This window comes from Mustela lutreola, chromosome 3 (genome assembly GCF_030435805.1).
Source record: "Mustela lutreola isolate mMusLut2 chromosome 3, mMusLut2.pri, whole genome shotgun sequence".
Lineage (NCBI taxonomy): Eukaryota > Metazoa > Chordata > Mammalia > Carnivora > Mustelidae > Mustela > Mustela lutreola.
In genome coordinates, this window is record NC_081292.1 from 192,372,372 (window position 1) to 192,398,688 (window position 26,317).

General features: G+C 39.4%; 1 protein-coding gene across 2 annotated transcripts in view; it reads right to left on the minus strand.

Moving 5' to 3' along the window:
- CCNYL1 (cyclin Y like 1) overlaps positions 1–25,496 on the minus strand; it is a 37,531-nt gene extending 12,035 nt beyond the window's left edge. The window contains exons 1-6 of one of the 2 annotated variants that reach the window (XM_059168232.1): positions 24,902–25,493; positions 13,910–13,984; positions 12,186–12,220; positions 6,747–6,847; positions 3,688–3,723; positions 853–904 (exon numbers count right to left, since the gene is read on the minus strand). In XM_059168232.1, the coding sequence (XP_059024215.1) occupies positions 853–904; positions 3,688–3,723; positions 6,747–6,847; positions 12,186–12,220; positions 13,910–13,984; positions 24,902–25,127 (525 nt within the window). In that variant the 5' untranslated portion in view covers positions 25,128–25,493. Of the gene's footprint in view, positions 1–852; positions 905–3,687; positions 3,724–6,746; positions 6,848–12,185; positions 12,221–13,909; positions 13,985–24,901 lie in introns of both variants that reach the window. The other variant, XM_059168233.1, reaches the window with a different exon arrangement.
- Between the last annotated feature and the right edge of the window lie 821 nt (positions 25,497–26,317).

The following is a 26,317-nucleotide window of genomic DNA, read 5'->3' on the forward strand; positions in this document are numbered from 1 at the left end:
CCACTCCACCTGCTTGTGTTCCTTCTCTTGCTGTGTCTCTCAGTCAAATAAATAAAATCTTAAAAAATTAAAAAAAGTTTTCTTTTTTTTTTTTTTTAAAGATTTTATTTATTTGACAAGGATCACAAGTAGGTAGAGAGGCAGGCAGAGAGGGGGGGGAAGCAGGCTCCCCACTGAGCAGAGAGCCCAGTGCAGGGCTTGATCCCAGAACCCTGAGACCATGACCTGAGCTGAAGGCAGAGGCTTAACCCACTGAGCCACCCAGGCTCCCTGTTATTTTAAAGGATTTAACATTTAAATCATTTTCGAATTTTCTTTAGAGAGATCACAACATATTTGTTAGGCTTATTTGCAAATACTTATACTGTTTGCAGTTACTGAAAATTATCTTTTAAGAAGACACATTTTCTGTTGTCTGGGTACGTCTACTCACTTTTGCTAATTCTACAAAGCTGCAGCTCAGTTCTTGCGCTCGTATATACCTAATACGTCATTCCTTTGGTAAAATGATTAGACACAACATGGGGTAGGGAAGAAGACGTAAGATGATTTTGACTTCAAGCACGCCTGGGTGGCTCAGTGGGTTGAGCCGCTGCCTTCGGCTCAGGTCCTGATCTCAGGGTCCTGGGATCGAGGTTCTCTGCTCAGCAGGGAGCCTGCTTCCCACCCCCTACCCCGCCTGCCTCTCTGCCTACTTGTGATCTCTGTCAAATAAATAAATAAAACCTTTAAAAAAAAAAAGATGATTTTGACTTTAAGCTAGAGGGAGTAATTTTCTCCTGGTAGTTAATTTCAAATCAAATCAGTATGAAATAAATGCAACTGCGTGAGAGAAATAAAACTGACACTTACTGTGAGTGGATGTGATCTCTCATCAAAAATATCCAAGGATCTATTTGCATCTCTATAAAATAAGAACATGCGTTTTAAAAATTAATATAGAAATTAATATCTTTGTAAAGTACCTGCTGGGATTAGAGAGGGGAGTAGAAGAAGCTTAACCTTCAACAAAAGCAAACAGTTTTACAAATTCTTTTGCATTCTGGCCTTCAGAGGGTTTCCTGACCTCTGTGCAATCTCTTCTACCATGACCAGCCAAGCCAGAGGTGCCTTTCAGAACACTGACTTTCCCTCACAGGCAATGTTAGTAAACCAAATATATTTTCACTCCTCTAACTGCACACTGGAACACATAAGAACATTTTATAAACCAATAGTGGTGGGCAAAAAATCTTTAGAATTTAATAAATGTGAATATTAAATCCATGTTTTTTCCATGTTTTTTTTTTCTCTCTGTAGCTCTCTATATTATATATTACCATGTATTTCTTCTAGTCGCTCTTAAATAGTTTGGTGGAGTTAAAAATGTAATTTTCTTAAATTTTAAGAGAGACCTGTCTTTTTCATATAAAAGGTCACCCCAGTAATACACTTTACCCATTTAGACAGTGGTTCTCTAGATGTGCGGCTCCACTTTTCTGAGGCTCATGAAGTCAAAACTGTTTTTATAGGAATACTAAAGACCTTACTTGCTCATACACCTTTGACATTTGCAATGACTGTAGACAAAATAAAAGGGAATAAAATGGCTTGTTTTTGCACATAAACCAAGGTGGCGGTGCCAGTCGCAGCAGTCCTCCCTGCCGCCTGCAGTTGAAAAAAATTCTGTTCTACTTAAGAACATCCTTGATAAAGCAGTAAGATTTAACAGTGTTATTAAACCTTGATCCTTCTAATATTCTGAAAAATTAGAAAATATTTATAAAACACTTCTGCATGTTGCAAGACAGTTAAGGAAAGAAAAGAACCTGTGACTTCGTTGTGAACTGAACAGACCACTTTTTTCACAGAGCACTTTTTACAGATTTTATTTATTTATTTGACACGGCAAGAGAGAGAACTTAAGCTGGAGGAGTGGAGGAGGGAGAAGCAGGCTTCTCGCAGAGCAGGGAGCCTGATGAGGGACTCGATCCCAGGACCCTGAGATCATGACCTGAGCTGAAGGCAGATGCTTAATGACCGAGTCACCCAGGTGCCCCATTTTAAGGTACAACTTAAAAATGAACAAAGTGGGGCGCCTGGGTGGCTCAGTGGATTAAGCCGCTGCCTTCGGCTCAGGTCGTGATCTCGGAGTCCTGGGATCGAGCCCCGCATCGGGCTCTCTGCTCAGCAGGGAGCCTGCTTCCCCCTCTGTCTCTGCCTGCCTCTCTGCCTACTTGTGATCTCTCTGTCAAATGAAATGAATAAAATCTTTAAAAAAATAAAAAAATAAAAAAATAAAAATGAACAAAGTGAGAGGCGCCTGGCTGACTATATCAGTAGAGCATGGAACTCTTGATCCCAGGGCTTTGAGTTCAAGCCCCATGTTGGGTATAAAGTTTACTTAAAATTAAATCTAAAAATTAAAAAACAAAAAAACAAAAAAAGAACAAAGTGGGGCAACTGAGTGGCTCAATCAGTTAAGACAAGTCATGATTAGGGTCCTGGGCCTGGCCCTTGCACTGGGCCCCCTGCTCGGCAGGAGCTCTGTCTCCCCCTCCTTCTGCCCCTGCTCCTGTGCTCCTGCTCTCTCTCTCTCTCAAATAAATAAATAAAATCTTTAAAAAAAGTGAGCCTGAAACATCAAGAAAAATAAAGTATTTGTTGCCAATGATAAAATTCAGGCTATCAAGCTAAAAAAAAAAATCAGGATTTTGGGAAAACTTGTACCTTTTACTATGAGCTTCATCTACTGTAAGCTTGATAGCTTCTCAATACTTAAAGGCTCTTCTGATAAGACAGGTGGTGATACTAACAGAAGTGAGTTTTTGACACTGTATAAAGAAATGTGTACTAGTACTTTCCAGCTGACCAATGCATAATATTCTAAAACTACATACAGGTAAAAGATCCATTCAGTGTGCAAGATATTAACAGAGTATAAGTTCACTGATACGATTTAAAATTCCATTATATATATATTTCCATTATAACCTAAGAAACTGGCACTTGTGGACTTTTAGTAAAGTATCATAGCATATCTGAAGGTTTTAAAAGTGCACCTTTTCCCAACTCGGTATCTAAACAAGGCTGGGTCTTCATATTGTTTCTTCAAAACAAACCACGGAAGACAGGATATGAGAATGAGCTGTCTTCTATTAAGCCAGATAGTAAAGAGATTTGTAAAACTGTAAATTGATGACATACTTTTCACTCAACTTTTTTGTTGTGGAAAAGTTACTTTTTAATTAAAAAAAAAAAAAAGATTTATGTTAACACTGGGGTTCCCAATCCGGGGTGACTCTGTTCCCCAGGGGACATCTGGCCATGTCTGGGGACACAATGTGGAGGGAGAGAGACGTGCTACTGGCATCTGGTGAGTAGAAGCCAGGCGGACTGCTAAACATCCTATTATGCACAGGACAACCCTCCACAACAAAGAATTATCTCGCTCAAAACTTCAACAGTGCCATAAAAACCCTGTTTTGATACACAGTGTATTTAATTTTTAAATTCTCAAATTTTATTTCTAATACAGTAAATATTAATATAACCCACAGGAACAATTACTCCTCGGGTCTTCAATAGTGTAATACAAGCACTCTACAAGTTTATTCTAATAATATTTATACTCGTTACCTAACACTAAACTTGATATCTTGCAAATTAAGGAGCTGGAATAACAAGACAGGTTTTAAAAGAGCTCACCTGTTCTTTATGTGGTAATATATTGCTAAGGTCACACTGTGGAAGGAAAAAGAAAATTGTAACAATTACTTTTATCACGTTAGGCATGAAGTCATTTTTTTAAAAGGGGTTGGGAGGGAGACAGGATCCTTCCAGGGGCCCAGCGGCCCTGAAATCCTCTAATTCAGAACAGTTCATATGGGCACTTTCCCCCTTGTTTTAGTCCTTTGGCTTTTGGCAAAAAGGAGGACCAACTGTTACAAAACCTGTTTTGGTGCATAATTATAATATATAAATTATTACACATTTTCCCTGTCATTTGACCCTCTACCCACAGAATATTTCATCCTCCTATACAAGTTCTATCTGTTTGTACACATGCTTAAATTTAAGCCATAATTTTTTGTATTAAAAAAAAAAGACCCTACATTTTGATTGATTTAGTTTTCTATTCACCAAACCCACCCACTTTTTATTGTTGCCCTAAAAGTTGATAATTAAAGTGTTCCATACCAAATAATTTAAAATCATAATTAGAAAATTTAATAGCAAATATAAGTACTGACAAAATCAACAATAGGTCGTTACCCCGAAATAAGCTGTGCTAACAATGCAGCATAATACTATACAATAAAATATTTAATGACAGGTATTTCCAAATTAAATATTAATGAACAGATAGATATAAGTCCTCAGACACTCTTTAAGTTACTATATTCCTAAGTTACTCACAGATGTTTTGTACAGGCAACACAGGGGTTCTCTTAGTTAAGTTATATGCTTCCCTTTGCCCTCAAAACGTCTAAAATGAAGCTCAAAACAATTGAGGGAAGGCAAATCTGAATTTTAGAATTAGATCTATAGAATACGAGCACTTGTAAAAAGGCCTAACATGCTATTAGGATCAAAAATGGATACTTCTATAGTGCTTCAAACAGTTTCATCTTCAACTTGATTTTAGAATCACAGAATTCAGAGTTCTATGCTGAAGAGGACCATGAAGCCTTAGCATTTAATTAAACAACCCATCTTACACACAAGGAACCAAGGCTTAAAACTGACTTGCCCAAGGTCCCACAGATGGTCAGCAGCGGGTCTCATTCTCCCACACTCTAACCAGGCAGCGGTTCTCTCCAAGCTTGGCTGCACACTGGATTGCCCGAGGAGCCTTTAAAAACTGCTTGGCTTCCACCTCCAGATGGTCTAATTTCACTGACACTGGGTATGACTTGGGCATCAGATTGGCTTTTAAAGTTCCCCAGGTGACTGCAACGTGCAACAAAATCTGGGAATGAATGAATCCTTCCGGGATGCTTTCATTCATACAATTATGCCTTGTATCCTTCCTCAGCCTATCAAAAGGCTTGTGAGAGTGTGGTAGGGGAGAGGGTAATGCATGTATTTTGAAACAGATTTTTGAAAAAAAGTTGCACAAGTGATTCTAATATGCTCCCCCCACTGAGAACAATGCACTACCCCAATGTAAACATTTTTCAAAATCATTCCTAAAAACCAATTTGCCCTATTAGTTTTCTCAGTAAACATTTATTTCATCAATAAATGCACTGAATTATTTTTAAAACTTAATGAAAGCAAATTAAATTTACTGTACTTCTACAAATTAGGCCAAGTAGGGAAAAACAAGCATGAAAACTACTTGTCTGAGCAAGGTTAATCTTTAAAACCACTTTTGAATTATGTACCAAAATATTAGAATCTTCTGTAGTCAAAAGCTGGGAACTCTAGCCAAAGTAGAGTTTTGTTTTGTTTTTTTACAAATGGATTCAGTGTTTTGGCTGAATAAAAACACTTAGTGATTACTTGTTAGGTGCCAAAGCTCAGGACTTTAGACTTTTGATGCTCAGTTTTTGCTGAAATACAGATTTGATCTCTGCTGTTATAAGAGTGAGAGAAAAGTTACATTATAATGACTGTAAACTTGCTGTTTTTAATTAAAGTAGAAGTTACCGATAGTTTAATTAGCTGACAAAGCTGGTACATAAGAAACAAAATAAAGTTTACAAGCGGAGAATATTAATATTTTGAAGTAGTGTTCTAAACTGTGTTCTGGAAAATCAACACTCATGTCCCAAAGAGATGTTAATAATGTTCTTTGGCCAATCTCGATGAAGTCAGGAAGCTCTGCATATCCAGTTTTGGGCTTATCCTCTTCCTTAAATAAGCTTGAAAGGTTCATCTTGGGGTGTTCTAAAAGTGCAACCCTAATTGTGGATTATAAGGTGCTCCTGGAAATCAAGGTATAGTTTCCATCATCGTAACACTGTTCATGTTTGTTGTATAAACCTGACCACAGCTATGTTTCCAAAAGCATCTCTTTCATTGTTCTCTGCTGTGGTTTTCTTATACATGGACTGATATATGTCCTAGAGATATATTTCTATATTGATACACATTTATAAAGTTAAGATTAACTATATTTATTAAATTATAATTTTCAGTTGAGTAAAATCTCATCCATAAAGAAATTAAGCTTGAGAATTTGCTCAAGATTGACTTGGTATATTTTCCCCCTCTTTGGGAGATAGGAAGGAGAAGTTAATTTTCTTACAGCAATAGTGCAGAGGGAGAAAAAAAATGAATCTTGGGGAAAATCTGACAAAAATTCAATTAAATTTAAATGCAGTTACACTCTGGTGCCAGTAGGGGACAAACTGTTCCTTCTTTCAAGAGTAGCTTCCAAAGTAGTATACATTGTTTAAGGCCTGTAACTCATAAAGAAAGGCTTCTTTCTAGAAACATCCAATAAAAAGCGCCTCTCCATCTCCTCATTATGTTTAACAATGTCTTAACAACGGAAATGTATTAAGTAAGAGGTATACTTTTCCTGGGATTTTTTATTTGCTAACTGGCTTTCCCTTTACCAAGCACTCTAAGATTAAAATGGAAACTGATAATTCAGACTGAGGTCCTGGAAAGCAATATAAAATAGACACCAGTTTCTTAACCTGATTACTGAAAAGGACAATCAAATGACTTAAATCAGATCAAGTATGGCTAGGATGCTTTTAGCATGAGGGGGGCGTCTGTCACTCAGCCCTTGGCAACCTAGTTGTACTCACCATTTTATTGTGGTTCTAAGATTAGGCTGGCTGACTGTGCTGTCATCTAGAAATATTGTTGAGCATGAGCTATACTTTTTAGTAAGCTGCCCTGGAGATACCTGAAGGGGAAGGGAAATAGAAGAAAATGTCACAGTAAGTTAAACCTATAAAAGTGTGTTTTTTCCTCGGTTAAAATGTCAAACGATAAAGCATTAAGATTTTTCTTACACTTCATGAACTGCTTGAGTGTGCTATCCTGTGCAGCTCTATGGGAAACACAGTGGATGCTCTAAATTCCCAGATGGGATTGAAGGAATGGCTTATAAACTACAGCCCTTGATAAATTACCTATTATCAAACCTGGCAACCACGTATTATAAATTCCCTGTATATTAACGTAAGGAGCTTAGAATAAGATTTCAGTGGTTTTTTTTTCCCCCCTAAACTATGAAAAGCAGCTGAGACTTTCTACTTTTGCTATTCATTTACTACAATGAAATGTAATGCTTTATATAATATTGATGCAAGAACATTTTATTGCAGAAAATGAAAGCCAATAATAAATGTATCAGTTCAGGAGACAGTGTGATGAAACAAATGTTCTTGAGTCAGAAGCTGTCTGTGCCAGGGTTGCTCTATCATTAATAAGCTAAGGGGGCTGTAGGTGTCTCTGGGCCTCAGGTTCCTTATCCGGAGGGCAAGAGAGTACTGCATTAATATTCTCTCACATCCAAAAAAACCCAGATAAAACAGCTTATGAGAACTTCACTTTAACTTCATGTTTAAATAAGACTGCCATCATATTAGTTAAGTGAGAACCTCAGAGGACTTTCCATTCATTTAAAAATTTTATTAATTCTATTCTATGAGTTACTTGATATTCATCACAACAATTTCCTGCCTCCCTCACGCCGCTTTCTATGCCTACAATGCCTTTTTCTTTCTCCTTGTCCCAGAAAGCTTGACCCTATCTACCTCCAGGATACCTTTGCCAGCAGTCACACCACAAAACTTCTTTCTCTGTACGCTCACACATCTAATCTGCCACTTGTTACATGCTACCAACTGCTGGAGGGTGTCCCCTCCCCTCCTAAAAAAAAATTAAGCTTCTCTAGAGAAGGGCGGACTCTTATTCCTCCCACCTCCAGCTACTGAACACAGATTCTGGGACAAATTAGTAGGAGTTCAATTAACTGACAAATTATTTAAAATCAGTTACAACTGGAAGGTAAATCTTACTACAAATTAATGAGGATTTATCTGCAGTAGTGTCCAAGAGGTGACAATGAACTTTTGGAGACCCTCCATAGAATAAACCATCTTTAAAACACTTTAGAAGTATCCATTTATCTGTGAAGAGCCTGTGCCCAAGTATATAGCAACAGTCAAATACTGAAATAGCCTAAACTATGTTAGGACAATTCTCTTCCTTAAAGTAAGACCAATAAACAAATCCCAGTCACTCTAAGTAGTTAAAAGTAATAGCATTCGATACCAAAGAATGCCAACAATTTTAATCTTGGTTTGTTGTGTTTTTTTTTCTTTTTCTTTCTTTCTTTCTTTCTTTCTTTTTTTTTTTTTTTAAACTAATTCAGATGAGCCTTCCTTCCTCTTATCAATATAAAATAGCATTCGCCATGCTGTCACACTCTGTCAGCAATCCCCTCAAATAAACGACAAATGGGGCAGGGGGAAAAAAAAATCTAGTTTACTTTTTAAAATACAGAGCATTTAAAAGCTGCCAGTAGCCAATAATCAGAAATATCCACATGATATATAAAAACACCACTTTGCCTGTTTCAGATGTTTTCCTACAAAGTCATTTACCTCTTACTAACAAAAAGTTCTAGACCTTCTGTTTTTTTTTTTTTTTTTAAAGATTTTATTTATTTATTTGTCAGAGAGAGAGCAAGTGAGAGCACAGGCAGACAGAGTGGAAGGAAGAGTCAGAGGGAGAAGCAGGCTCCCTGCGGAGCAAGGAGCCCGATGTGGGACTCGATCCCTGGACGCTGGGATCATGACCTGAGCCGAAGGTAGCTGCTTAACCAACTGAGCCACCCAGGCGTCCCTAGACCTTCTGTTTTTGAAAAGTATCACTAAATTTTGCTTCAAACCAGAAATGTTCAACTATATGTAACACTGTCATGTTCTTTAAAGCTATTCAGTCAATACGTATTTTAAGAATCTCAATAAATACAGCATGTAAAACGAAAATTAATTCATTTAAATACTTTTACTCTAAATGAGAGAAAGTTCTTTAAGGCCACTACTAGTAGAGTATACTATGGTGTATAATTACATAATAATAAAAGTCAATGCTGACCAAAACCTATACTGAGGAGCCATAAAAAGAATAGAAAGAAAATGCACCAAAATATAGATCAGTTGGTAAAGCTTTGGGTTATATTTATTCCCACTTTCCTCATTAACTTTTTTTCTAGTATGAATATATTTTGGCTTGGCTTTGAAAATATTAGTGTGAAACATTTAAAAATTTTAATTAGATGTAGTCTTACAGCCATATGGGGGGTTAGTGAATCAGCAACTTACAGTGTACTGGCTAGATCCAACCAAAGATACACTGAACACTTCCCTATCAGTTCAGGCCTACTTTTCAGTATTCAGTAAGACCTAATAATCAACTAGAGGGTGGCAGAATTAAGCCTCTGAACAATGCCTGGATATATCAAGCTATAATTATTTATTAGCTTAAAATTAGCCGAGATTTAAAGACAATTGTCTTTTATGGTTAAAGGCTTACCATCACTGGCTTACAGCCTCAACAAACAACACTGACAAGCACAGGGTCATAAAAAGTAAATACTTAAAAAATCAAATAGCAAAAAACAGCAGTATAGTGTTCACAGATATTTCAGTTGTTACTAGAATAGACAGAGACAAAGGCAGTGTTTATTTTCATTCATTGAGCACTAACGGAATAGGTGGACTTTTATAATCTTTACAACAAAGGTTATTTCACACACTTAGGATTCAATGGCAAAGACTAAAAAAATAATCATACTTAGAAGTCTAGGAAATCACAATCCAAGCCTTACCATCAAAGGCCAAGTACCTGTTGAAATCCAGGTCCCAGCCACTGTCCTGCCCATTGTGCCTACTGCTAAAGTTCACTTGTGGGTCTCTCATTTTCACAGCACAAGTTGTCTTTTTCACAAGACAACTTTAAAATGTCCAACACTATGCATTAATGAAAACTGCTTCATCTATGTTGTGCATTAATGGGACAATATGACAGGGTGTGTGGTCTGAATCCTTAATCAAGGCATTAGGAGAAAAGTGTAGTATGCTAATTATGAGGATAAATGGAAAATACTGCCTGAATTAATATCATTAATTATACTGAATTCAAACTTTAAACTTAAATATATACTTTCAAAACACGTTCTAAGTTTGACTTAAAAACATGGTGGACTGATCACAAATCTACTTCCTCTCCTTTCAGAGGACACATACAACACAGGATAAATAGCAGGTGCTTTTTAACGTTTGAAAGGTGAAAAGACCAAAGGAGTGGCGACTGACACGGCAGAACAGAAAAGCACAGAGGCTGGAACGGCAACAAGAAAGCCAGTTTGTCTTACAGAACCCGAGGCAGGCTCAGAATTCAGAGACTCAGCCCCCAGACGCCCACAGGGAGGCCCATCCGTGAACAAGTCCTGCTCACGCATAGTACTTCCAGTGAGATCACAGACACAGGCAGAGACCACTCCATATTTGAGAGAAGCCTCTGACAAATAAGAGAGATCAGAACGGGAAAAGAAATTGATGGGAATGATAAAATTAAGAAGCAAATGAAAAGTGCAAAAATTCTTAAAAACCCTAAGATGAGAAAACGCATTCATGAAAGAACCAGATGCTATAAATAACGAGAGACTATAAGAGAACTCTATAAATTAAAAACAAGATAGATAAAGCTCAGTATTCAATAGAAGGAGAAGGGTTAGAGCATAAAGTCAAGGAAGTCCCCAGGAAGTAGGACAACAAATCAAAATGGAAAATAGGAAAAAAATTAGAGATCTGTGCGGGAATACTGGTTCAAGAGGTCCAACATCTGAATAACACACACACACACACACACAAAGACACTCATTAGAAAGAGAGATGGTCTGCAGACTTACTTGCCCCAACAAAATGAAAAGGTCCATATCAAACCATATTATGAAATTTCAGAATCTCAGGGATAGAGAAGGTACTAGAAGGTTTCAGGGAAAGAAGGGATGGGGGAACAATGACTAAAATTGGTAATGTACAATGTATCATACAATGTCAACAGATTTATGAGCAACACTTTAAATAAATGAGAAGACAATAAAGAAATGTCTATAGAACTGCAAAAATTAATTTCTATAGAATTCTATACTTCATCAAATATCAAATAGTTTCAGAGAAGCTAGATCTCTAAAAACTTCTGCCTATTCCCAGAAAAATGTGCTCCAGTAAAACAAAGGCCTGTAACAAGACAAGGGGAAACAGAGAATCTAGGACATAGGGGATCCAACACAGGACAGCAGTTATGTGAGATCCCAGATGACTTCAAGGAGATATACCAGGAAAACAGACACAGAGCCAACCTAGTGAAAACCAGTCTACTCTACTGGAATAGAACAACAAAAGCCAGTCTCCAAGAAAAAAACAGAACAGATGTGTTTTAGTAAACGAAAAATATTTCTGATGGACATGTGACAACTGTTAGAACATTTGGGGGGAAAATTAGCTATTAGAAAATCAGCAAGTGAACAGTGTCAGGAAATTAATTCCACACAAAAAAGGAAGAACGTGAAAGCAGAAAGACCCGCCAGGGAGCTCCTTACAGCATTTGGCCGTGTGAGATCATGTTGGCTAGGAGAATGGGGCCCGGATTACCCTGGAGAAGTGCAGAAGTGCTCAGGTCTCAGAAATACTCAAGACAAAGAATGAGGTGTATACAGGAGAAGGCACAGGCAGAGAACTACATGGCTCAGCAGGGAACAACATTTGCACAGTCATAACAACATACACCTTGATTCTGACAAAGACCGTGATGCAGGTTGAGGGACTAGCGGCAGGGGCAAAAAGGCCATGGTGAAGGACGAAGCTAAGCTTGCATCTGGCACAATAGGAAGTTGAGAGTGCTAAAAATTAACGTAGTTATTACATTTTTGTTACTCTGGTTAAAAAATAAGATTAAAAAATGAAGGCAGAACTTTATACCATAGCTATGTTACTGAAATTTAAGTTAAATGTCAGAACCCTTAAAAAATGGGCACTACTAAGCCAAAGACTTTCTAGAATACATTTGGTAACGAGGAAAATAGAAGAGATTTCAGAAAATCTACAAAAAGAGGTCCTTACAGGGCTAACAGTATGGGATCCATTATATTTTGGGGGGAATAATGACATACATACTTTTAATTCAAACTATTAATTTCTTACTTAACTTTTCAACTGTTTACTTACATGGTTTAAATGGTTGCTCTTCCTCTTTTCTCGCACTAAGAATAAAAAAAATTAACTGATCAATTCTGATACAAATGCCACAGAAAAGTAAAAGTAGTTGCTACTCATCTGACAGATTACCAATGCACACAATGAGGTGAAATTTCATTTTAAAAATATAATTTCCAACAAAATTTATAATTTAAATTACCTAGCAAGACGAATCCTATAAAGTAAAATCTAAAAACTTAGTTTTACTTTTTGACCTAACAGATTTTCTTTGTTAGGTACAAACAAAAGGCTCCCCATGTACAAAAGAAAAGGACAAAGCAACTAGGCCAGGTGAAAATTTAACTAATAAAAATGTTTACCTGTTGAATATCTGAACCACGACATAGTATTTTCTAATTCTATATTTATATACAACTTACTTTAATTACCAGGATCCGACAGCTCTAAGAATCAGTTTCTGGCCAGGCACTAATTTCTAGATACATCAGTATTCTGGAAGCATCCTAAAGCACTTATTGGTGATCTACTAGAATACCTTGCTAAAAAATAAATGGGCCATTACACAACTGGAAAGTATCTATCTTAAATTTATATTTTAATAAGTGTGCTAACCTAACCGATTGTTATCTACAGCACACAAAATCACTCTGCTCTAAAAAAGACTAGACGAAGAATAAAAGCTCCAATGAGGGTCTTGGACCCCATTTTTTGTTTGTTCGTTCCCCACACTGCCTCCTTTAATGTGGGGTGACATCCTAGGCACACATTCCTTATGACTCAGGAGAGAGAGACATGAGAAAGCTTTGCTTTTACTGTCTCCACACACTGTCTCTACATGTGGAAGAAACAGAGAAATACAGCAATCCTAACCAGAAGTGATCTGCTTAAGTCAGGCTATGTACATACTCTATGAAAATGCAGGTTAAAACCCCCCATTTTTTATCGTGCCGCATACTTCAAATATTATGGAGCCCTCACTTTTTAAATTCCTGCTGTCATAATCATCCGAAAAACTTGGTCACGTATGGCTCTTAGTTCAAATAAAAAAGGATTTAACATTACATTAAGGAAAATAAGCATGCAAGCAGGAGCGCTAAAACTCTACAGTTATGATTCTCATCATACATCAAGGACACAGGCAATGTATACTAGTCTCTAACCTTCCAGGAAACCCCACAGGCCATGTTTGTTCCCATGTATCCAGGCACACCACTACATTAGGATGAGAAAATTTTGAATAGCTCAGAAGTTCTGAGTAGAATAAATGTGGATATGAGATAGGCTTGTTGGTTGAGGCTGGTGTAAAATGGGGCCAGAATCACAGATTTAATCCCCGTAAGTTAACAACTTTTTTTTTTTTTTTTAATTTGTTAAATGAAAACTTAACTGGGGCCTAAATCCTATCACTCATCTTGAAAACCGTTGTTCTTTGGAGTCAGGGGTTAAAGGACAAGGCAGTACGGAGAATTAGACAATATCTAAATCATGCGGTCACAAGTGATAAGTTGATAAAAGTTGGTAAAAGAGGTGGCAAAATGTGTACACAGAGTCTCCGTTTCTGCTAGCTAAATCCGTAACAACGAAAGGAGAATATATCATCAGATATCATAATAAGAAATGAATACATGAAAGAGTGAAACACTTAAACCAACGTACAAGCTCTTTTAGGGACTTTCTATAATACACAAAACAAAAACAATCTTTTTCTCAGAGGGGGAAAAACACTGTCTTACCATCCGTTTGAGATTTGCTCAGGAAAATTGTGCTTGCCCTTGGATGGTCAGAAGGGTTTGATTCCAAAGCTAACTCTGTATAGGAAGAAGAGAAAAAGGGGTGACAATTTGAGTAGAAAAATACATGATTTTAAAAATAGCTACACATCAATTTTAATCACTTAGCAGTGTTGGGAAGAGTTTTTAGTAATGACAAAAAGCCAGTTTCAGTAAAGGCAACAATATAAAATTATACTGGGAAACCACAAAATTGTAGAATCTCTTCACATCTGTGGAATAAAACCAAGCTGTGTCTTCAACTTCTTTTTAACCTGCACCTAAATAATCTATGCAACTTTTGGATGGAATTTTATTTGTGCCTTCCCCCTCCTACTTAACTATTAAAAATCCTGTCACCACCCCTTAAGCTGATATTACTGGCATATTCCAGAAACAGTCTCAAAAAGCAAGTTATGTTGTGGCTATTACTGTCAGATACCAGCTCAATATACCAAATATGTCAAAACCAAACAAGTTGCTTTTGGCAAGCAAATATTCTTTAGACAATCAAATAGCTAATTCTAACTCCATTCAACAAATGAACTCATTTAGTTTGCTGTGGTTTATATGGGAGACTATCCACCATGGCAGATTTTTAAAAAACTGTATGAAAGTTCAATGTTCTATTCTACAGGTACACTTCCATAATAGCAAGTAATTTTTAACTTTTGCTCTCAATTTCCAAAGTAAAACTCCTGCTTCCTCCATCCATGCTGCATGATTAATTTGGGGTTTCAATAAGAGTACTTTTTGGACCAGATCATGGGGCTACTTGTAAAAAATTTTGTCTATACCTATGTAAAGGTATGCCTGCCTGTAGTCCACACCTTGTACCAAGGTGGGAAATTCTCTATTTACACAAGAATACAAAGCAGGTACTTGAACTTTCATAAAAGAGGGTTTGCCACTATATGCGATAATAAAATTATTATTTAAAAAAAAAAGTGAAACACCTTTGGTGTGTCTAAGATTCCAAACAAAATGGTTTCTGCATTTCCTCAAGATGTTTAGTGACAGTCTGATAAGCAAAGCAGTCTGAGCAAGAAATAGGAAATGCAGAAATAGGTTTTTGTCTGGTTGCATATAATCTTTGTTCTTTTTAAGCTCTGTTAGCTCTGAAATATATTTTTGGGCTACTTCACTGTTTTTGACAAGACAGCCTGATACTTCTATCAAACAAATGACTTTCATATTGCAACAACCTTTGTTAAGAACCACTCAAAATTCTCTGGGGGGAAAAAAAAAAAAACCACCATATGACACTCCTCAGCAAGGTCCATCCCAAAGTACTTAGCCAATCATGTAAGAAACCGGACCAAGATCCTGAGAGAGTAATGGTTAAGTCTAGTATTCCCCAAACCACATAACAATTGTTCTGTTTTTTAAAGGCGTGTTGGCAGTCTAATAGAAAATAGTATCCTTGGCTTCCCTGGCTCTTAGAGAATCAAAATGTCCATTAAAACCTAATCAGTCTTGGGACGCCTGGGTGGTTCGGGTCATGATCTCAGGGTCCTGGGATCGAGTCCCTCATTAGGCTTCCTGCTCAGCAGGGAGCCTGCTTCCTCCTCTCTCTCTGCCTGCCTCTCTACTTGTGATCTCTCTCTCTCAAATAAATAAATAAAATCTTTAAAAAAACCCAAAAAACTAATCAGTCTTGTCCCACATCAGGCTCCTCGCTCAGCAGGGAGCTTGCCTCTCTCTGCCTCTGACTGACAGTGCTCTCTCTCTCTGACAAAATAAAATCTTAAAAAAAAAAAAATCAGTCATATAGTAAATAATGTCTAATTCAGCATTTCACAAACTTATCTACCTAGAATCATTTTTTCCTCCAATAGAATCTTTCACAATCACCATTTCGGACTTCTTGGTTTAACAGGAATCTGAACCATCCATTTTAATGGTACTGCCAGCACTAGAAATTTACATAGCTAAACATAGCTTTGTTCTTCATGGAAATTCCTTCACTGAATTTGAAGTCTGTTTGACTGCTTTTGGAGAAACTATTCTATTCAACATTTTTATGTAAAAGAACCATACATAAAAATTAAACTTTTTTTCCACATATTTGAAAAATAAGACAATGTTAGTTATTTGGAAAATCAATGAATTCAGCTGTGCTCAAAGTGACAAAGACTTTCACGGCTGCCTCTAACCTAAGGCTTTCAAAAGCGTTCATGACCAACTTCTTACAAAAAAAAAAAAGCAAATATATCACATGTGAATCTAGAAAATAAGCAGAAATGTTTGTAGAAATAAACATACTACCTATCAGTGCCTATGGCACAAAAGAAGTTTAATTAACACTTTTCAGTGGGAATTCTAGGGATCTCTCTCTCTCTCTCTCTCACAAACACACACACACACACACACACACACACACACACACACACACCTTCCCAAACCAAGATATGCTACTAAGGATCTAAATATTAAAATTCAAGGGATCTTGGGTAAAAGAAATATCAATATGCAGAAAAAGTACAAAATGAGCCCAAGTGATAAGAAGGAAATTGGCACTGTCCCTACTCCATTTAGGCTGGGCCAGCTACTGCTGCCCTGGGACTTCCCAAGAACCACTGAGAGGGGCAGAGCTGGGGCGCCTGGGTGGCTCAGTTGGTTAGGCATTTGACTCCCTAATTTCAGCTCAGGTCTTGATCTCAGGGTCATGAGACTGAGCTCTGCTTCAGGCTCCCCATTCAGCACAGTGTCTGCTTGAGATTCTCTCTCCTTCTCCCTTTGCCCCTCCCCCCACTCATGCTGTTTCTATACATAAATAAATACTTTTTTAAAAAGAGAGAGAGGAAAAAAAAAGAGGCAGAGCTGTAGATTCTTGGCTACTGTCTGGAGCTTCCCCAGGCTTCCTTTGCCATCACGGGGGGTGGGGGAGGGTTGTGCATGATGGAAGCCTTTTAGGATGTATCAACAGAGGAGAGCAGAACTGAGAAAGGCCATTTAATTCCTGGGTCAAGTAGTAACCAATTTACTCCATGAACTCTGGTTATAGAAGTCAATATATATATTTTTTAATTTTTAGATATTAACATGTAAATGAAAGAAACCAGGTTAATCAGCAGTACTGATGGTCACATTATAGGTGCAAACAGTTAAAGTCATTTGCTCCTTCCTTTAACAAATATCCTATCATGAACAAAAATTTGCAAGAACCAAAATAATACTTTGTTTAAAAATTACTCATCAACTCACAACCATTACCTTATTACTTACCCTTAAAAAAATAGCTCCATTTATGTCCTACTTTTTTCCTGACAAGCAATCTCAACCCCATTTGAATATATTTACTATTTAATGGATACACAATGGCCTACCAAGTGTTATTCCCATACTTTAGTCAATCACATATTTTTAGGGTTCAGGTTGCTTACAAACATCTATTCTTATGAGGAAAATCCTCATATACATAGTTTTTTGTCTATCTCCTTAGGAAAGATCTCCAAAATGGGATGACTAGACCATAAGGTTAAATAGTTGTCATGACTCAATGTATAATACAAAGCTGCTTTCTTATTAAAAAGGTGGGAGCATTCTAGTGTGTAATGCTATCAACTGCACCAGTTTTCACTCCCACCCTGACTTCTGATACCTGAAAGAAAAAAATTCCTACTGATATAAATGAAGAAGTTCACTGTCTCTAATTTGCACTTCTGATTATACAATTTAACTATTTCACCCATAGTTAACAGTATTATTTCCACTTTGGTGAGATGCCTATCACATGTATGTATTATATGTACTATAATTACAAGGACCGTAAAATGTTCTCAGTTTGTATGAGGTTTTCAGAAAATAATAATCTTCTGTCTCTAGCCTATGACAATTTCTATATAACTTGCGATTTTTGCTAATGACAAAAACTACATTGCTATTTTATAGAATGGATACTTAAGCCTTTAGATATTAAACTCAGATGAGCACACACACAGTATTTCTGCACTGTCCTTTACTGTCTTCTCAAGAACCTAAGACAACTGAACTACCCTATTTGCTCTATGAAAGAGAAAGACTGCGAACCATTAAGCGAAGCGTTACCACCTCCCACCAACATGCACATAGGCATGTGTGCACACACAGTGGTTTAGAGAGATGGCATGAAATTACTGTACATCTTGTATGTGACTCTATCCCAAAATTACTTTTTTGGAAACCTCTAAGAATGTTTTAACCTAAGAGAAATACTCCTGAGTTCATGATTAGAAGCTATGATTCAAATTGTATTTTAAGACCCATCACTTTTTTAAAAAAATCAATTTAAATTGCAACTTAACTTGACAGCATGACAGGTTAATGTAGGAAAGTAGGGCTTCAAAAAAAAAAAATTAAACTTGGATCTTAACGTAAATACAGAGGAAATCTATAAAACTATTGACATCCAATATTGCTTTCCCCCTAATCAAGGATTCTACCAGTTATAAGATGCAGAGATGTTAAAAATGTGAAAATACAAGCAACTTAGAATAAATGAAATGCATTATTAAAGGCCAAATGTGTAAAATTATGCAACTGTAAGTGTAGTAAATGATTTTTCCTTGTCAAAATATTAGGGAAAGAAGGAAGTGACCAAGAAAGTGTCAAAGCAGTGTGTTTCACAAGGAGATTGTTTCAATATATTGATTTCAATATATTCCAATTAAATAGAAGATGTCAGCAGTTTTTCTGGGCCAGCTGCTGGGCACCTGTTCACTTAAGGCTTCCTGCACTTACTGAACTATGCTGTCATCCTTACACCATACCGTGCTCATTTTATGGCCCATTAACACAAATCTCTCAAGTCTTAAAATTACCTTCATTTTATCCCTGAGTCCACACCTTCCAGGAAATTCCTAATTCTTCTGCTTCCTACCTCTGGCTTCTAAACCACTTCTGTACCTGAATCTACCTTGGTTCTCAGTCCTGCCATTTCATAGTGAAGTGCGTCTTTTTTCCTTTACACACTTCTAAGGAGTATTTTTGCTCAGTTTCTTGAATGTCAGAGAACATTTCTGGGCTGCGAGTTACCTTTATTTCATTTCACACTGGGCAATGTTAATATTTTAATTCTAAAACCTAAGTACTTTAACACACACACACACACACACACACACACACACACACACAAACGGTAAGGGAAAATAGTAGTATCCAAAGTAGCCCACATGATAAATCATTCAATAAATTCTACCACAGTATGCCATATATCTGTGATTTATATCCCTGATCTATCATCTCATTTTCAAAACGTGAACTCAGTTTATACCCCTCAGAGCCCATCTTCTCATGTGTAAAACATTTAATTTTTATACTATGTAACACAGAACATTGTTCGTGAGGATGGAAAGAAATGACGTTAACATATAAAGCACAATAAATGACAAAAAAAAGCTTTCACAAGCGAACTCAGAAGCAAAAACTGAACATTCAGCATTTCATTGTAAAGTGCATGAAATGTCCACTCATTACTCTCAGCCAATATCACCTCAAGCAAATATGTGCTTTGGCGAACACTAAAGGGAAAGGACTCAAAGTCACACAAGCAGTAAGAATTTCTCACAGTGATTTTGGTTTAAATATCTAGTTCTCCTGCTGCTGTCATGCAGATCACTGTGTGTCCTCTCCTTGCTGCTTCCATGTAATGCAACCTAGAGATCGCTGCACAGCAGTGAGGACCTTGCTCTTCTTTACAGCTGCGTAGCTCTCCACTATGTGGAGGTACCAGTTGATTTTACCAGCCTCTTACTGGACACTTATTAGTTATTTCTAATACTCTGCTCTTGAAAATATTGCAACATAAACTGTGTGAATATGTGATTTCATACCTGTGGGGTATATCTTCAGAATAAATTCCTCGGGGTAGGACTTCCGGGTTAAATCTATCTGCAATGTTGTGAGATTGGGCCGATTTCCCCTTTATGGGGTCAGACCATTTTGCATTTCCGACAGCAACATACGAATGTAACTGTTCCTTCACAGTCTCACCAAAGAATGTGGTATCAGTGGATTTTCTCCCAATAGGAGAGGAACCATAGTATAGCTTTATTTTGCATTTCCCCTGTGCATGAAGACATGTTTAAGGGTCATCTGCATTTGTTCTGTGGCTTGCGCTTCATATCTTTGTTGTAAGTCGCTCTGTATTTTAGGCCTGTATTGTTTTTCAGTTCAGTCTCCTCTTGCCTCCCACCTGAACTACCGGAACCAGACTTCTACCTGATCTCCCTGCTTCCATCCAGGCCTATGTTACACATGCTCACACAGTGGCTAGTCTGTTTGTTTTTAAAGAATTAATGTCATTCCCCTTTATATAATCCTCCAAAAGTTTCCCATTACAACTAAACTAAGATCCCAATTTTTTGTGAAGCCCCAGTATTCTAAAGGTCTGAATCTACCACATTCCTGTTGGCATCCCTCACCCTGCGGCTTCCATCCCGGTGTCTTCCTGTCTTTGCCTGCACCAGCATATTCCCACGTGAGGAACTGATCGGAAGCATCTTCTCCCATATCCTCCCATAGCTCCCTCTCACTTTAAGGGCTGTGTACACTTGTCACTTGAAAGCAGCAGTCTTACACCACTTCGTGTAAACCTGTCCTCCAATCCTTGACCTTCTTTCACCACTTCACTATCTGAGGTTCTTTCAATATTCACGTGCTGTCTAACCCTAGGTTCCTCTAGCATCTAAGAAGTTAAGGTTATAGGCTTTGCCCTGTTTATGTCTGTCCTGCATCTGGAACAATGCCTAAAAAAATCTCTGTTTCAGTGTGTCCAAATCCAGTTAAGCTTCTCCCAATTTCCCCAACTAAGATTTCTTCTAATGCTTCTTTGGAGAAGTCATCTTAGACCGGCATGACTTTCAGATCTCTTGGAGTAATAGTTATTTCGAATTAAAGACACAAGACAGTCTACAAAGAACCACAAAAATCTCAAGGAGGAATTCTAACATCCAGTGAAAAACCAAAAGTAACTTCAATCTGGTATAAGAACATTTAATGTTAAAGTACTTTACCTACAAAAAGAACAAGACATAAGACAAAGAATACCATCTGAATTCTAAAGAGAGGTACAATGCAGCAGTTTTTATCTGTGTCCCCAGAATAAAGCATGATAATGGGATTGTGTTCTGTTTTACTATAAGAGATGCCCAACCATAAAGGGTAGGTAAATGAGTGGTGCTCCAACCATTCAAAGATACACTAAACAGTTATTAAAAGGCATGTGGTAGAGCTATGTGCAGCTCCATGGAAATATATCCTGAGTGCTCTCTGGGGGTCGAGCACAGTTCCAGGAACTTTATGCCATTATTTCTCTTTAAAACAAAAAGCTATATGGAGGGATCGAGCCCGCATCAGGCTCTCTGCTCCTTGGGGAGCCTGCATCCTCCTCTCTCTCTGCCTGCCTCTCTGCCTACTTGTGATCTGTCTGTCAAATATTATAAATTAAAAAAAAATAAAGCTATAAAGCAGCACATGAAGCTATCTCATTTTTGTAAAGTTAACAAAATAAAATTAACAAATGTTTATATACAAATGAAAGGTTTAGGAATAAGAAACACTAAAATATTAATAAAAGTTCTGGATTTTCTAAGTGAATGACTTTTTTGTACATATATTTATTTTTAAGATTTTATTTGACAGAAATCACAAATAGGCAGAGAGGCAGGCTGAGAGACAGGGGGAAGCAGGCTTCCTGCTGAGCAGGAAGCCCAACCCCAGGACCCTGGGATCATGACCTGAGCTGAAGGCAGAGGCTTTAACCCACTGAGCCACCCAGGTGACCCTTTTTTGTATTTTCTAAATATTTTAGAGCAAATGCCTATTGTCATTAAAAAAAAAAAAAAAGTGTTTAAAATAGCTATTGGAAAGAGGAAAGCTCTGTTGCTCAGAGGTTTTTCCACATCAGATTGACAATTCTTTCCTCACTCACTCTTCAGGGGGAGGGGGAAGAAGGGGTCACTTGAGAGAGAACTTTTGGCAAGCAAATTAGCGAAGACTGTAAGGTTGGAACATAAAAGGCTGTATGAAAAGTTGATGAGTAATATAAGGTCGGATAATAGGACTTTACTGTCTTATTTTGTGTTATTGATACTACCACCAGTTATTGTGGATACACTGTTAGATAAAGGTAAGGTAGTAGAAAAATTCTTTTGAGTCTATCTGAAATCTATATTAGGTTCTTAGGAATATCTCTTTGAAATGGCTTACAAATGTTTCAATGTTAAATTTCAATGTTTCAATGTTAAATGTTGAAATGTTTCAGAAAAACAAGGTACAACATTATTTATGGAGGTTCCCGTCTAAGAAAGGAACCAATTAAATTCTTCATCATGGAAAAGCCAAAATGTTCTCTATTTAAGTAGGTATTTCTTAGTTCCCCTGTAAAAATTGTCTGAAATAGAGACATTAAAAGCAAACTTTCAATGTGCCTGCACTTCATAGTTGGTGTTCTGACCCTGTTTCTATGGAAACCTAATAGGCAAATGCTGAAATTGAGGGTTCTCTTATCATTTTATTGAACATCAAAGAAAATTAAGACAAACTAAAATGAATTTTAACTATGTTAAATATAAAAGGTAAATTGTATATTCACGAACTTTTTTGTTTTTTTTTTAACTTTTCTGGTTTAACACTCCTTATAGTCCTATACTTAATACTGGGTAACTTACCTTATCAGCTTTTCTTACTGTTCCTGGGTCCAGGGCATTCTTGGCTTATTCGAGATCACCAGAACAAACTCTTTTAAATGCATCAATGCGTTTACCCGACTGGTTAATCTAGGCTATATCATGACTTCTTTTACTCTTATCTACTGTAATAATTACAGACATGGAAGGGAGAGGTAAAGTTGCCTCTGAATTGCAAATCATCAACTAAGCGGAGACAGGCCTATCGCATGGATAAATAATAACAGATGCATTCTAAAGAGGTTTTTAGGCACCCCAAGAACTGAATTTGGCAATCCATCCCTTCCATGTCAGTTTCTTCTGTTCAGCTGCTGTGTTACAGTCATTGCCCATCTCAGAATCTCTCCTCCATCAGCAATGCAGGGAGAACACACTCATGCCCTTATGTGTAGTTGGAAGGGCCAAATCAGACAGACATGAAGATGTGTCACAAAATCTTCAAAGAATTATTAAAAGGTCCAAATTTGGTCTCTCTTCCAACACTACCCATCTACTAACTACTTTGACAAATCACTCAGAGGCTTGCTTACCTTACAGCACCAAGAAGAGCGGAAGTTTTCACAAGTATTTACATGCTTTGTGTTTAAAAGTACAATGAACTCACATAATTTGCTCATTCTTTTACAACACTTCAATATTCTGAAAAAGCAGTGCTTTCCAGTTACAAAGCCATACCCATCATATGGGTAAATCCACAGGCTTAATTATTATAACTCAAATTAACAGCCCACCTAAAGTTTACATAGAAAAAGAACTAGACATTTCCCCTAGGAAATAATGAAATAAGCTGGGGCACTCAAATGAAACAAATGAGCTAATGGGGCTTTAACATCTTTATGATACAATGTTTTCTACTTCAAAGGATATAAGACTTCATTAAAGAGCCAGGCAGTTACTCAGAATTATCTTTACCTAGTCATCCCTTTCCAAAATTCCAGAGGCAAAAATCAAACATTTCCTCTTTACCCTCCCTCCTCCCCCAACCGTTTAGTCAGAACTTTTACCCCAACATTCTTAAAGTTGAACACGATTCTATAGACAGGAGCGGGGGAGGAAGGAAAGAGAGATTTGGAGACATTCTTGTGCAAGATCTGACACTTTAAAAAACATATATTTTATTTATTTATTTATTTATTTATTTGAGTGGTTGAGAGAGAGAGAGAGAGAGCGAGCCCACAAGCAGGCGGAGGGGCAGAGGAGGAGGGAGAAACAGACTCACTGCTGAGCAGGGAGCCCGGTGCGAGGCTCCATTCCAAGACTCTGGAATCCTGACCTGAGCCGAAGGCAGACACTTAACCGACTAAGCGACCTTGGCACCCCAGGATGACACACATCTTAATTACCAAACCTTTATATTACAAATTAAGGTCTAAATTTATGGCTTTTTTTTTTTTTCCTCTCCGGAAACTTTTGACCAATCAATCGTCTTATTAACCACCCGCCTCTCATTTTTAGAACGGGCAACAAGTAAGTGAAGTCTGTTAAGTCACTGAGGTAGGGCTGAAGACCTATTTGGGCCAAAGTGGGAATTAAAAGTAATGAGAACTGCCCGGATTCTCCGTTCGGTATAAAAAGTATTTCTGGTAGCCCGGGCAGTAACGTTCCGCACCGTTCACAGTTATTTCAAGACCCTTCCTCCCATCATTTTCTTCCCGTCCGTCTTCAAATTCTAGAGGAAGGCAGCTTCCACCGAGGCTGCTGAAAACCGCCTACTTAGGAACACCACACGGACTCTCCCAGGCCAGTCTGTACTGTGAATTTCAATAACAGATCCGTAACAATGCGTCTCAACTGTCCCGCGTGTCCAGTGCCTTAACGGGTGGGAGGAAGGATACCATCAGGCTCTTACCTGGTTTCTTCGCTTCGGTAAGCACAGGGAGATGAGGTGGACGGGGGGATTTACATTTTGGGGAGAGAATATACCAAAAAGTCTTCATAAAAAGTCTTTATAAAAGTCCCCCGAGATGTTAAGTAGACCGACAAACAGGAAGGAGTTGCGCCTGGGGGGGGGGGGGGGGGGTCTCGGGCCGGGCTGGGAAATGGGAAGAGGGGAAAGAACCGAGCGTTCGGGGCAGGGAAGAGGGAGAGCAACTGGCCGGACACGACGGGGAAAGAATAAAGGGTGGGGACGCCAGGCAGAGCCAGCCTTGATCCCCGGCGCCCAGCCCTGGGCAAGCCGGCTCCGGGCAGGAAGGCGCCCGAGGCGGCGGCTGCGTCCCGGGGGACCGCCCGAGAGCGGAGAGCGTCGGCCCCCGAGAGGGACGAGAGGTGCCCGCCTCCTCCTTACCTTCAGGCATCTCCCGGTCGCTGATGTGCTGCAGGTGGTGGCCCTCGCCCGCTCCGAAATCCAACTCGGCGGGCTCCACGGCAGCAGGCGCCGGCGCTACTGCCACCGCGTCCCCGGCCGCAGCCTCGTAGATCTCAGACTCGTAGTCGGGCACCGCCGACCCCTTGCGCCGGCCCAGCTTGGGGCTGGCATTGGGGGACACGCAACAGGTCAGGGTGTTCCCCATGGGGCGCCTCCACTCCTCGCCGCCTTCACTCGCCCCCGACTCCGCCGCGCTCAGCAGCTACCCCCTCCCCCAACAATGGCGCGGTCGGCACCGGCAGCCCCGGGCTACGCCGGGGCTGCGCCGCGCATGCAGGCGCGGCCTCGCCCGCTGTCCGATGGTCCGCCCAGCCGCCGGGCCCGGGGCAGGGCTCCGGCCCCGGCCGCACCCCCGCCGCCGCGCCGCTGCCGCCGCCTCCCCCAAGCCAACTAGTCTGTGAGGGCGGTGACCAGCCCGGCTTATTTAAAAGGGGTGGGGACCCGACAAGCGCTGAGACGCGCAGCCACTGCCGGGAGAGAGCGCGGTCGGGGCTCCTCCTCCTTCCGCCGCCACCTCCCGACTGAAGTCCGCTGGCCTGGCTGGCGCCTGCCAACCGGAACGCATTCTGTGGTCACCTGGTTACAAGGGACCAATCACGCCCAGAGTTCCCTCCACGCGCCCGCCTCGGTGCGGTGGCACGTGACTCACAATGCCCCGCCCCCGCCCCGCGGCGGCTCCGCCCCCCGCGCGGCGCGCCTCCGACTCCAGCTCCCATTCATCTCGCGCAGCCGGGAGTTTTCCGGTTCTGCGGGAAGCGCTGCGGGCGTTTGTGGCTCCAAGCTGCCCTGGGTCGGTGGGCTTTACAGAAAGTCTTGTTAGTAAAGAGCCGATGCCGTCAGGAGCTCGGTTGCAGCGGGTCCGACAGCTGACTCATGGGATGCATTGGTCGCCGAACTTAGTTCCCCCCGAGTTGTTGACCGTTTTCGTAACCAGACGCCCCTCTCTTGCCCCCCAAGTTTCAGTTTTCGCCTGCCACGTAAGCGCAGCCACTCCCGGAGCCCTGGCCCCGCTCGCAGGAAGGCGCTGTGGCTGTGTGTCTTGCATGAGACTCGAGGACACGTCACCCTCCCTTTCGTTATCGGTGAAATGGGGACCGACCTGGTCCCTCCCAGCCCAGAAACGCGGGGATTCACCAACTCGCTTTTCTCCCTTCCGTTTACTCCCTTCCAAGGCAGGAGTTTCCAGGTGTTTTATCTTTGGCCAACAGTCCACTAAGCACGATTTTCTCATACGAAATTGAGAACCACAAAACGGGGTGACACGGTCCTGATTTGATGATGATGATAGTTTGGCAAGCACTTAACTGCGTGCCCTACCCCGTTCCAAGTGAGGCA